The 12,298-nt window shown below is 45.7% G+C and overlaps 1 protein-coding gene across 4 annotated transcripts in view; it reads right to left on the reverse strand.

Moving 5' to 3' along the window:
* arhgef28a (Rho guanine nucleotide exchange factor (GEF) 28a) overlaps window positions 1-12,298 on the reverse strand; it is a 127,004-nt gene that overhangs the window by 23,399 nt on the left and 91,307 nt on the right. For all 4 annotated transcript variants that reach the window (XM_031808824.1, XM_031808823.1, XM_020466279.2 and 1 more), the window contains 9 exons: window positions 11,891-12,145; window positions 11,652-11,728; window positions 11,180-11,358; window positions 10,977-11,068; window positions 10,526-10,711; window positions 10,103-10,353; window positions 7,128-7,175; window positions 653-841; window positions 121-423 (listed from right to left, as the gene is read on the reverse strand). In XM_031808824.1, the coding sequence (XP_031664684.1) occupies window positions 121-423; window positions 653-841; window positions 7,128-7,175; window positions 10,103-10,353; window positions 10,526-10,711; window positions 10,977-11,068; window positions 11,180-11,358; window positions 11,652-11,728; window positions 11,891-12,145 (1,580 nt within the window). The remainder of the gene's footprint in view (window positions 1-120; window positions 424-652; window positions 842-7,127; window positions 7,176-10,102; window positions 10,354-10,525; window positions 10,712-10,976; window positions 11,069-11,179; window positions 11,359-11,651; window positions 11,729-11,890; window positions 12,146-12,298) is intronic.

The following is a 12,298-nucleotide window of genomic DNA, read 5'->3' on the forward strand; positions in this document are numbered from 1 at the left end:
AGGATCCCTCATTCACACTCTCATGCAGTGGTTAGTAGCTACAGGCTAGGGGGCCTTTTGTGAGATACCTGAAGCCATCATCACTCACACACACACACACACTAACCCCCTCACACACACCTGATGACCATCCAGCGGTATGACCATGACAGGCAGGCTCCTCTGTCGGCTGTGTCTCCAGCTTTGCAGCAGCTTCTGCTGGGTCTCCAGCCTCTCCCTCTCCTTCCCCACGCTTCTCTGGCCCTCCCTCAGCCTCTCCAGGCTATGCTGGTACTCCCCCAGCTGCTCTTCGAGCTCTTCCCACTCCTGCTTCAGCCTCTCAGCCTCCAGGTGACACTGTCTCTCCCTCTCCTCTAGCCTGCTCTCCAGCTCCCCCTGTTGGCTGTGGCGCAGCTGGCACTCCCTCTCCCACCGCTGCCTCTCCTGGAGAGCAGTAATATACTTGTTTTTCAGAATCAACTGGTTGATAGTTGCTAGGGTCAATTAATGGATCAATAGTCCAAATATGGTTATTTTTCACAAATCAGTCTGAGTTTTCCAAGAAAAATATAATAAGTGGTATGAGCGCATACTAGATGTATGCTTGCTTACTTATCCATTTCAGTGACAAAAACGCAAATCAAAAAGCTAAATCGGAGCTAGCCACCCCTACCTGGCGCAGCTGACCCTGTAACCGCACCGCCGCCGCCACCTCCTCACGGCGCTTCTCCTGGTTACGATGCTTCTCCTGCTCCTGGAGACACGGGGGGTGTGGTCTCGGCGGGCAGGGGCCGGAGCGGTCACTTTCACGGAGGAGGAGCTTCTGTACCTCGTAGAAACTGTCTTGGATGGTTACCGCTGCCTGTAGAGGTGAGACGAAAATGTGACGACAACGTGACTGACTAGCTGACTGGCTGGCTGACTGAACGAGTCCAAACTGGTCCAACTGTGGCTGACTACGAGATGCTCCAAGCCAAGGTGAATGGGGGCAATAGGAGCAGGTGATTTGAATACCAAATGGGTTAGTCAACACTGTTTAACATTGATCATTAGTGTACTTACTTGAAAGGCTTAGCTACATGTTAGATTAACACACACACACCCACTTCACATTAACCTACTAATACAAACACATACTATAACAGACCAAACAGAATAGACTCCATCTACATATCACATGCTCCCCTGTGCAGTTCAAGATAAAAGCCTTTCCTCTGTTCTTACTTCCACTTAGAATAGGATAATTGGGGTCCTCTCTCTAGCCGCTTATTTACTGTCTGGCGGTTCAAGATTCAGACAATCCAACTGATTTTTCTATCTGTTTAAAGAAGCTGTTGTGCAGCCAGACGCACGCACACACAAGCACACATGCAGTAGCACCTACTAGCATGCACACACGCAGTAGCATGCATAAACACACACACACAGTAGCACATCGCACACACACACACACAATATAGGACGAAGGTGGAATCCTATTACACCGGCGCCGACGCTCGTCGCAGTGGTTGCAGACAGTAACAGATTACAAAAAGAAACCCAGCCATGATTTGCCCAGCGATCCAGAACTCCCAAACGAGCTAAATGCCTTTTATGCTCACTTGAAGGAATATAAAATGCTGACCAGACCGGCCATGCGCGTGCGTCCACACATTGATTTTGTCCCCACACACCGGACGCAATATCAAAACGAACCAACTATATTCGTTTGGGGATAGGTCGAGAAGCATTAAACATTTATGGCAATTTAGCTAGTTAGCTTGCTGTTGCTAGCTAATTTGTCCTGGGATATAAACATTGGGTTGTTATTTTACTTGAAATGCACAAGGTCCTCTACTCCGACAATGAATCCACAGATAAAAGGGTAAACCGAGTTTGTTTCTAGTAATCTCTCCTCCTTCAGGCTTCTTCTTTGGACATTATATGGTGGTTGGCAACCAACTATAAGGTCCATTACCACCAACAACTGGATTGGAGTGTGGACCTTAGTTCATCTTTCAATCACCCACGTGGGTATATGCTCCTGGCAAGTGTCTTCACTGACATTTTCAACCTCATCCTGGCCGAGTCTGTAATACCAACGTTTCAAACAAACCACCATTTTTCCTGTGCCCAAGAAAGCAAAGGTAACCTGTCTAAATTATTACCACCCCATAGCACTCACGTCAGTAGCCATGAAGTGCTTTGAAATTCTGGTCATGGCTCACATCAACATCATCATGCCAGAAACCCTAGACCCACAGACCCACTCCAATTCGCATACCACCCCAAGAGATCCACAGATGACCCAATCTCAATCGCACACCACACTGCCCTTTCCCATCTGGACAAAAGGAACACCGAAGTGAGAATGCTATTCATTGACTACAGCTCAGCGTTCAACACCATAGTGCTCACAAAGCTCATCACTAAGCTAAGGATCCTGGGACTGAACACCTCCCTCTGCAACTGGATCCTGGACTTCCTGACAGGCCGCCCCCAGGTGTTACAAGTAGGCAACAACACATCTGCCCCGCTGATCCTTAATACTGGGGCCCCTCAGGTGTGCATGCTTAGTCCGCTCCTGTACTCCCTGTTCACCCACGACTGGGTGGCCAAGTGTGACTCCAACACCATTATCAAGTTTGCTGACGACGGTGATGAGTCAGCCTACAGGGAGGAGGTCAGAGACTTAGCAGTGTGGTACCAGGACAACAACCTCACCCTGAGCATGCCCCCATCCACATCAATGAGGCTGTTGTGGAGCGGGTCGAGAGCTTTAAGTTCCTTGGCGTCCACATCACTAAGGACCTAACATGGTACACTCATACCCGCACAGTTGTGAAGAGGGCACGGCAGCGCCTCTTCCCCCTCACGAGGCTGAAAAGATTTGGCATGGGCTCTCGGATCCTCAAAAAGTTCTAAAGCTGCACCGTCGAGGGCATCTTGACTTGGTACATCACCACATGGTATGGCAAATGCACCGCCCTTGACTGCAAAGTTCTACACAGGGTGGTGTGGACAGCTCAGTACATCACTTGGGATGAGCTCCCTGCCATCCAGGACCTTTATATCAGGCGGTGTCAGAGGAAGGCCCGTAAAGACTCCAGCCACCTAAGCCATAGACTGTTCACTTTGCTCCTGTCCGGCAACCGGTACCGTAGCATCGGCTCTCGGACCAACAGCTTCTACTCCCAAGCCATAAGACTGCTAAATAGCCAGACTGCTAAATAGTCAATCAATGGTACCCAAACTATCTGCACTGACTCTATCTTGCACTGCACACACTCACTAGACTAAACTCAGCAAAAAAAGAAATGTCCTCTCACTGCAAACTGTGTTCATTTTCAGCAAACCTAACATGTGTAACTATTTGTATGAACATAACAAGATTCAACAACTGAGACAAAAACTGAACAAGTTCCACAGACATGTGACTAACAGAAATGGAATAATGTGTCCCTGAACAAAGGGGGTATCAAAATCAGTGCATCTCCTCCTCATGGACTGCACCAGATTTTCCAGGTCTTGCTGTGAGATGTTACCCCACTCTTCTACCAAGGCACCTGCAAGTTCCTGGACATTTCTGGGGGTAATGGCCCTAGCCCTCACCCTCCTATCCAACATGGCAGAACACTGGCCATGGCAGAACACTGACATTTCTGTCTTGCAGGAAATCATGCACAGAACAAGCAGTATGGCTGGTGGCATTGTCATGCTGGAGGGTCATGTCAGGATGAGCCTGCAGGAAGGTTACCACATAAGGGAGGATAATGTCTTCCCTGTAACGCATAGCGTTGAGATTGGCTGCAATGACAACAAGCTCAGTCCGATGATGCTGTGACACACCGCCCCAGACCACAACGGACCCTCCACCTCCAAATTGATCCCGCTCCAGAGTACAGGCCTCGGTGTAATGCTCATTCCTTTGGCGATAAGCACGAATCTGACCATCACCCCTGGTGAGAAAAAGCAGCAACTCGCCAGAGAAGAGCACTTTTTGCCAGTCCTGTCTGGTCCAGCGACGATGGGTTTGTGCCCATAGGCGACGTTGTTGCCGGTGATGTCTGGTAAGGACCTGCCTTACAACAGGCCTACATTTACAATCCCTCAGTCCAGCCTCCCTTGGCCTATTGTGGACAGTCTGAGCACTGATGGAGGGATTGTGCGTTCCTGGTGTAACTCGAACAGTTGTTGTTGCCATCCTGTACCTGCCCTACAGGTGTGATGTTTGGATGTACCGATCATGTGCAGGTGTTGTTACACGTGGTCTGCCACTGCGAGGATGATCAGCTGTCCGTCCTGTCTCCCTGTAGCGCTGTCTTAGGCGTCTCACAGTATGGACATTGCAATTTATTGCCCTGGCCACATCTGTAGTCCTCATGCCTCCTTGCAGCATGCCTAAGGCACGTTAACACAGAAGAGCATGGACCCTGTGCATCTTTCTTTTGGGGTTTTTCAGAGTCAGTAGAAAGGCCTCTTTAGTGTCCTAAGTTTTCATAACTGTGACCTTAATTGCCTACCTGTTCATTAATTGTTTATGGTTCATTGAACAAGCATGGGAAACAGTATTTAAATCATTTACCATGAAGATTTGTGAAGTCATTTGGATTTTTACGAATTATCTTTGAAAGACAGGGTCCTAAAAAAGGGATGTTTCTTTTTTTGCTGAGTTTATATACACTGAGTATACAAACATTAAGAACACCTGCGCTTTCCATGACAAAGACTGACCAGGTGAATCCAGGTGAAGGCTATGATCCATTATTAATATCACTTGTTAAATCCACTTTAATCAGTGTAGATGAAGGGGAGGAGACAGGTTAAAGAAGGATTTTTAAGCCTTGAGACAATTGAGACACATACACAATTGAGATTGTGTATGTGTGCCATCCTGAGGGTGAATAGACAAGACACAATTTTTAAGTGCCTTTAACGGGGTATGGTAGTAGGTGCCAGGCTCACCGGCTTATGTCAAGAACTGCAACGCTGCTGGATTTTTCATGCTCAACAGTTTCCCGTGTGTATCAATAATGGTCCACCACCTAAAGGCCGTCCAGCCAACATGACACAACTGTGGGAAGCTTTGGAGTCAACATGGCCAGCATCCCTGCGTGCCACAGGGTTCAATTCTTGGACCGACTCTCTTCTCTGTATACATCAATGAGGTCGCTCTTGCTGCTGGTGAGTCCCTGATCCACCTCTACGCAGACGACACCATTCTGTATACTTCCGGCCCTTCTTTGGACACTGTGTTAACAACCCTCCAGGCAAGCTTCAATGCCATACAACTCTCCTTCCGTGGCCTCCAATTGCTCTTAAATACAAGTAATACTAAATGCATGCTCTTCAACCGATCGCTACCTGCACCTACCCGCCTGTCCAACATCACTACTCTGGACGGCTCTGACTTAGAATACGTGGACAACTACAAATACTTAGGTGTCTGGTTAGACTGTAAACTCTCCTTCCAGACCCATATCAAACATCTCCAATCCAAAGTTAAATCTAGAATTGGCTTCCTATTTCGCAACAAAGCATCCTTCACTCATGCTGCCAAACATACCCTTGTAAAACTGACCATCCTACCAATCCTCGACTTTGGCGATGTCATTTACAAAATAGCCTCCAATACCCTACTCAACAAATTGGATGCAGTCTATCACAGTGCAATCCGTTTTATCACCAAAGCCCCATATACTATCCACCATTGCGACCTGTACGCTCTCGTTGGCTGGCCCTCGCTTCATACTCGTCGCCAAACCCACTGGCTCCATGTCATCTACAAGACCCTGCTAGGTAAAGTCCCCCCTTATCTCAGCTCGCTGGTCACCATAGCATCTCCCACCTGTAGCACACGCTCCAGCAGGTATATCTCTCTAGTCACCCCCAAAACCAATTCTTTCTTTGGCCGCCTCTCCTTCCAGTTCTCTGCTGCCAATGACTGGAACGAACTACAAAAATCTCTGAAACTGGAAACACTTATCTCCCTCACTAGCTTTAAGCACCAACTGTCAGAGCAGCTCACAGATTACTGCACCTGTACATAGCCCACCTATAATTTAGCCCAAACAACTACCTCTTTCCCAACTGTATTTCATTTTAATTAATTTATTTATTTTGCTCCTTTGCACCCCATTATTTTATTTTTTTTATTTCTACTTTGCACATTCTTCCATTGCAAAACTACCATTCCAGTATTTTACTTGCTATATTGTATTTACTTTGCCATCATGGCCTTTTTTGCCTTTACCTCGCTTCTCACCTCATTTGCTCACATTGTATATAGACTTGTTTATACTGCATTATTGACTGTATGTTTGTTTTTACTCCATGTGTAACTCTGTGTCGTTTTATCTGTCGAACTGCTTTGCTTTATCTTGGCCAGGTCGCAATTGTAAATGAGAACTTGTTCTCAACTTGCCTACCTGGTTAAATAAAGGTAAATAAATAATCAATAAATCCTTGTGGAACGCTTTCGACACCCTGTTTTTTAAATTTTGCCTTTATTTTAATTTTACCAGGCAAGTCAGTTAAGAACACATTTTTATTTTCAATGACGGCCTAGGAACAGTGGGTTAACTGCCTGTTCAGGGGCAGAACGACAGATTTGTACCTTGTCAGCTCGGGGGTTTGAACTCACAACCTTCCGGTTACTAGTCCAACGCTCTAACCACTAGGCTAAGTCCATGCCCCGACGAATTGGGGTAAAAAGGGGTGTGTGTGGGGGGGGGGGGGGCTGCAACCCACACACATACACATGCACACTCACACTTTTGTTCCTACTCTGTTCTTTATTATTATCTATGCGGAAGCCAAGTCACTTTACCCTGCCTTCATGTAGATATCTACCTCAAATACCTCATACCTGCACATTGATCTTGTACTGGTGCTCCCTGTACTGTATTTTATTTCTCTGGTGTTACCATTTTATTTTTAACTCTGCATCATTGGGAAGGGCTCGTAACCAAGCATTTCACGGTAAAGTCTACACCAGTTCGGTACATGTGACAAATACTATTAGATTATATTTTATTTGAGAACACAATTGGTCTTTGTGGGAAATGGAAATGAGTGACTGAGATACATAGATACAAAGTGTGTGTGTGTGTGTGTGCGTGCATGCGTGTGTATGAGAGAGTATGTGTGGTTGTGTGGGATGAGCTCACCTGCAGACTGTAGAGTAACTGGGTCAAGCTCTGGACACTCTGAGCCACCTGTTATAGAAGAAGACATCAAACACACGACTAACAGTCAGTCTCCCATGTTGGTACAGTGCCTTGCAAAAGTATTCATCCCCCTTTGCATTTTTCCTATTATGTTGCATTACATGTAATGGACATACACAAAATAGTTCAAAATGGTGAAGTGAAATGAAAAAAAGAACCCTAAATAAGATCTGAAGCAACCAATTACCTAAACATAATTAGTTAAATAAAGTACACTTGTGTGCAATCTAAGTGTCACATGATCGGTCACATGATCTCAGTATATGTACCTGTACCTGTTCTGAAAGGCCCACCACTAAGCAAGGAGTACCACCAAGCAAGCAGCACAATGAAGACCAAGTAGCTCTCCAAACAGGTCAGAGACAAAGTTGTGGAGAAGTACAGATCAGGGTTGGGTTCTAAAAAAATATCATAAACTTTGAACATCCAATGAAGCACCATTAAATCCATTATTAAAAAATTGAAAGAATATGGCACTACAACAAACCTGCCAAGAGAGGGCCGCCCACCAAAACTCATGGACCCAGGCATGGAGGGCATTAATCAGAGAGGCAACAAAGAGACCAAATATAACCTTGAAGAAGCTGCAAAGCTCCACAGCAGAGATTGGAGTATCTGTCCATTACAGAAGAGTGGTCAGACAAAGCCATTTCTTAAAGAAAAAAATAAGCAAACACGTTTGGTGTTTGCCAAAAGGCATGTGGGAGACTCCCCAAACATACGGAAGAAAGTACTCTGGTCAGATGAGACTAAAATTGAGCTTTTTGGCATCAAGGAAAACGCATACCCAACACCTCATCAATCACCCTGAGAACACCATCCCTGGTGCTGTGGGGATGTTTTTAATCGACAGGGACTGAGAAACTGGTCAGAATTGAAGGAATGATGGATGGCACTAAATACAGGGACATTTTTGAGGGAAACCTGTTTCAGTCTTCCAGAGATTTGAGACTGGGACAGAGGTTCACCTTCCAGCAGGACCATGACCCTAAGCATAATGCTAAAGCAACACTCTAATGGTTTAATGGGAAACATTTAAATGTCTTGGAATGGCCTAGTCAAAGCCCAGACCTCATTCCAATTGAGAATCTGTGGTATGACTTAAAGATTGCTGTACACCAGTAGAACCCATCCAACTTGAAGGAGCTGGAGCAGTTTTGCCTTGAAGAATAGGCAGAAATCCCAGTGGCTAGATGTGCCAAGTTTATAGAGACATACCCCAAGAGACTTGCAGCTGTAATTGCTGCAAAAGGTACCTCTACACAATTTTGACTTTGGGGGGGTGAATATAGTTATGCACGCTTGTTTGTTTCACAATAAAAAAGATTTTGCATCTTCAAAGTGGTAGGCATGTTGTGTAAATCAAATGATATACACAAGCATTTCGCTACACTCGCATTAACATCTGCTAACCATGTGTATGTGATAAATAAAATTTGATTTGATTTGATTTGATTTATACAAACCCCCCCCAAAATCTATTTTAATTCCAGGTTGTAAGGCAACAAAATAAGAAAAATGCCAAGTGGGATGAGTACTTTCGCAAGCCACTGTAGATGACTTAATCACGTCACAAATGATATTCCTTCTATGAAAAACTGTTAAGGAGTACATGTCCTGGTTCTATTTCAGTGTGTTGGTATCTGAAGATGAACAACTTCTACAGTAGATGGCAAGGGTGTTTTAGTCTCCTACTACTACTGTATACCCATATCAGTTGAAGCCAGCCAATACGGTCTTACTCCCGGACTAGACTAGACTAGAGTGTAGTGGTGAGAGTATAGTATCTTCTCCTCTTATCACATGGCACATTTTCTAAAGAGATTTGTCTGAGAAGTCTATGTGGTCATGTAAGTACATAGCGCCACTTTGTGGTCTGGTAGTGTCTGTGCACAGAATCTGTACACCAAGGGTGTCAAACTCATTCCATGGAGGCCCTATTGTCTGCTGGTTTTTGTTTTTTCTTTTCAGTTAAGACCTAGACAACCAGGTGAGGGGTGTTCCTTACTAATCAGTGACCTTAATTCATCAATCAAGTCCAAGGGAGGAGCGAAAACCTGCAGACACTAAACCCTCGGTGGAATGAGATTGACACGTGCTGTACATTGCATTGCTCTATACCAGGGGTATTCAAATCTTACCCTATGCGGTCTGGAGGACTACTGGTTTTGTTTTACCTGTTAATTAATTGCGCACACCTGGTGTCCCAGCAGGTCTAAAGCAGTCCCTGATTAGAGGGGAAGACAAAAAAAATGTGGAACTGGCCTCAAGGTCCAGATTTGAATTTGAAGGTTCTATACCTTGCAAACTCAACTCTGGACCTTTTTAATCAGGGACTGATTTAGACCTGGGACACCAGGTGTGTGCAAGTAATTATCAGGTAGAACAGACAACCAGCAGGCTCCGGACCCCGTCGGGTAAAAGTTGAGTACCCCTGCTCTATATACTACATTACATTCAGTCAATATTGCTCTATTTTATCATAGTCATTCACCTCACAGCCAGGACAAGATGCTAACGGTAGCACAAATGTGGCCGAGGAAATTGGGATATTATTATCCATCTATTTTTAATGAGACGGTAGATTTGAGAGCTAAATTGACTTTCCCTGTATTAAGATATTAATAATTTAGCACATTAAGGCTGAAATGAAATTCTAATAGATGGTGTTAAATTATTTAAACAATGTTGCACCACCATAAGAAGGTGGGGGAAGGTGAGAAGCCAAGGCCAATATGAACACAGACTGACGTACACCTCAGCAGCTAAAGACTACAATAAGCTTATGGCTACAACTACAAATCCCATTTGTATTTGAGCCACTTGGTGTTATGGCTAACGTGTTAGACTGACAGTTACAGGGACCCGAGTTCAATATCTATGGTAGAAAACACAACATTGTATAGAAGACCTACCTTAAGGTTGTTATTATTAGTGTCCCCGGTGTGGGGTTGAGTCAGGGACTGTAGTACGAGGCCCTGGGAGGCTGACCACTCCCCGTCCCTGGTATCAGGGTCCCCAGGTGAGGCTTCGCCGTCTGTGGGGTTGTCCATGGGGGTAGGAGGGTTGGCTGAGGACAAAGGGTGGGTCAGGGGGTCCCTGTGAGGGCTGCAGAGGCTGGAGGGAGAACAGGTCCTGGAGGACAGAGTGGTCCTCAGGTTCTCAGCTGGAGAAGGAGAGAGGAGATAGGTGGTTAGAGAGGGAGAAAGAGAATTTACTGTAGACAAAAAGACCCACAGACAGACAAAGACATTGGACACTCTACAACAGGAAATGTACAACATGTACATGATGCTAACAATGGTCAGTGAGGCTAAAAGTGTGATGTATCGTCTGACCCTCTCGGAGCGCGGCAGTGAGCAGTACTGCAGCCCGGGGCACCTCCTCTGGGTGTGGCTGGACCAGTAAGCGTGGCTCAGGGTGCTGTTCCTGGGTACCGCCCCTCAGGGCAGACAGATCAGCATAGATCTGTAGCTTCTCCTCCAGAGTGGAACATATCTGATGGTCCTGACTGGACAGGTTCTCTGATAGATAAACGCAACATAAAGCCATTCGTGTATAATCGACACACAGAATCAAGCAGTCAGTGATACACAAATAGCACTTTACAGTCAGTATTACACAATCAACATAGAAATGATACACAAAGTAATGTGCAGTTTCTTCACGCATCCACAATCCACAAACACACACTACTTGACAACACTATAGGAAATGTGGGCTAATCAAAGTGAAAGGATCATTGCAGACAAGCTATTTGAAAGCTATGAATATATGATAGCATATTACCCTGTAGTCTTTGTATCTTCTGGGCTCTGGCTTCAGATGCTCTTCTCTCCTCCTCTGATTCGCTAGTGTTCTCCTCCTCATCCTCTGGACAGCTGGATAGAGACAGACAGCCAAGCAGACAGCGATAAGCATACACACACTCACTCACTCATACACACGTATGCACACACACACTTACACCCTTCCCACACCCCCTTACTGACCTCTCCACAGCCTCTCGGATGTGTCTCATCCAGGTGTTGCGTTCGTCTTTCGAGGAGGTGTGGACCTCGTACATCTCTGGACCCGCGGCCGATGCACTGATCAGAAACATCCCTCTCTCCTCATTGGCTACCTCCCTGACAATCAGCTTCTGCAGAGAGATCACTGGGGGCTTCTGGTCCTGAGGAGCACAAGACAGTATGGGAGGATGAGAGAGCATTAGTAAATTTAATGAATTCTCACTGATGTAGACATTGACAAGTCTTTTTGAGTCTCAATCCCCCATATATGATCCGATATACTTTATTAGTTCATCCAGGATGCTTTTTTCCCCCAACCCCTCCGATATAATAAAATGGAGAGCAGCAGCCCAAAGCCATCAGACCGAGTCCAAAGGAGCTGAATTGAACGGTAGAGTTTATTTTGTCTTACTCCATAAACAGCAAATGTCACGAGACCATTTCACAGACATACCACAGCAGCGAATATGAACTTCTGGTCTTTCTCCTGTAGGAAGATCAGTGTGTCGGTGAGAAGGAGAGCCAGGACATCTGCAGAGATCAGAAACAGCAAAGCAATTGTGAACAATGCAATCCCTAATCAATATTATCATTAGTGTGAAACTGATTGATTGACTGATTCATGTATTGCTTGATCGGTTGATTGATTGACTGATTGGTGGATTCATTGATTGATAGATCAGTGGCTCAGACCTTTGAGTCGTCCGGTGGCGGTCTTCCACAGTAACAGGCCCTGGTGTTTGAGGGTCCGGCCTGGCACCAGAACATCCTGCTTCCTAAAGGTGTGTCCGTTCTTCAGCTTGGCAGCACTACGGTTGTCCATCCGGTTTAGGACGTCCTGTAACCTCTGACCCTGCTCAAACTCCCTGACCCTCAGGTCTACAGCCGCGATCACCTCCTTGATCAAAACCAGAGCTCTGGAGAGGTCCCTGTGCTCCTCACTGTCCTCTGAAAGAGGGAGAGGGGGGATCGAGGGAGGAGAGAGAGAGAGAAAATATTCAGGCACATTGAAGTAGTAGGATCAAAACTATACATCCGGTTACCAGCCCCATATCAGTATGGAAGTTACATTTCAAATACAACAAATGTTTCATGGAATAT

This window comes from Oncorhynchus kisutch, linkage group LG29 (assembly GCF_002021735.2).
Source record: "Oncorhynchus kisutch isolate 150728-3 linkage group LG29, Okis_V2, whole genome shotgun sequence".
NCBI lineage: Eukaryota > Metazoa > Chordata > Actinopteri > Salmoniformes > Salmonidae > Oncorhynchus > Oncorhynchus kisutch.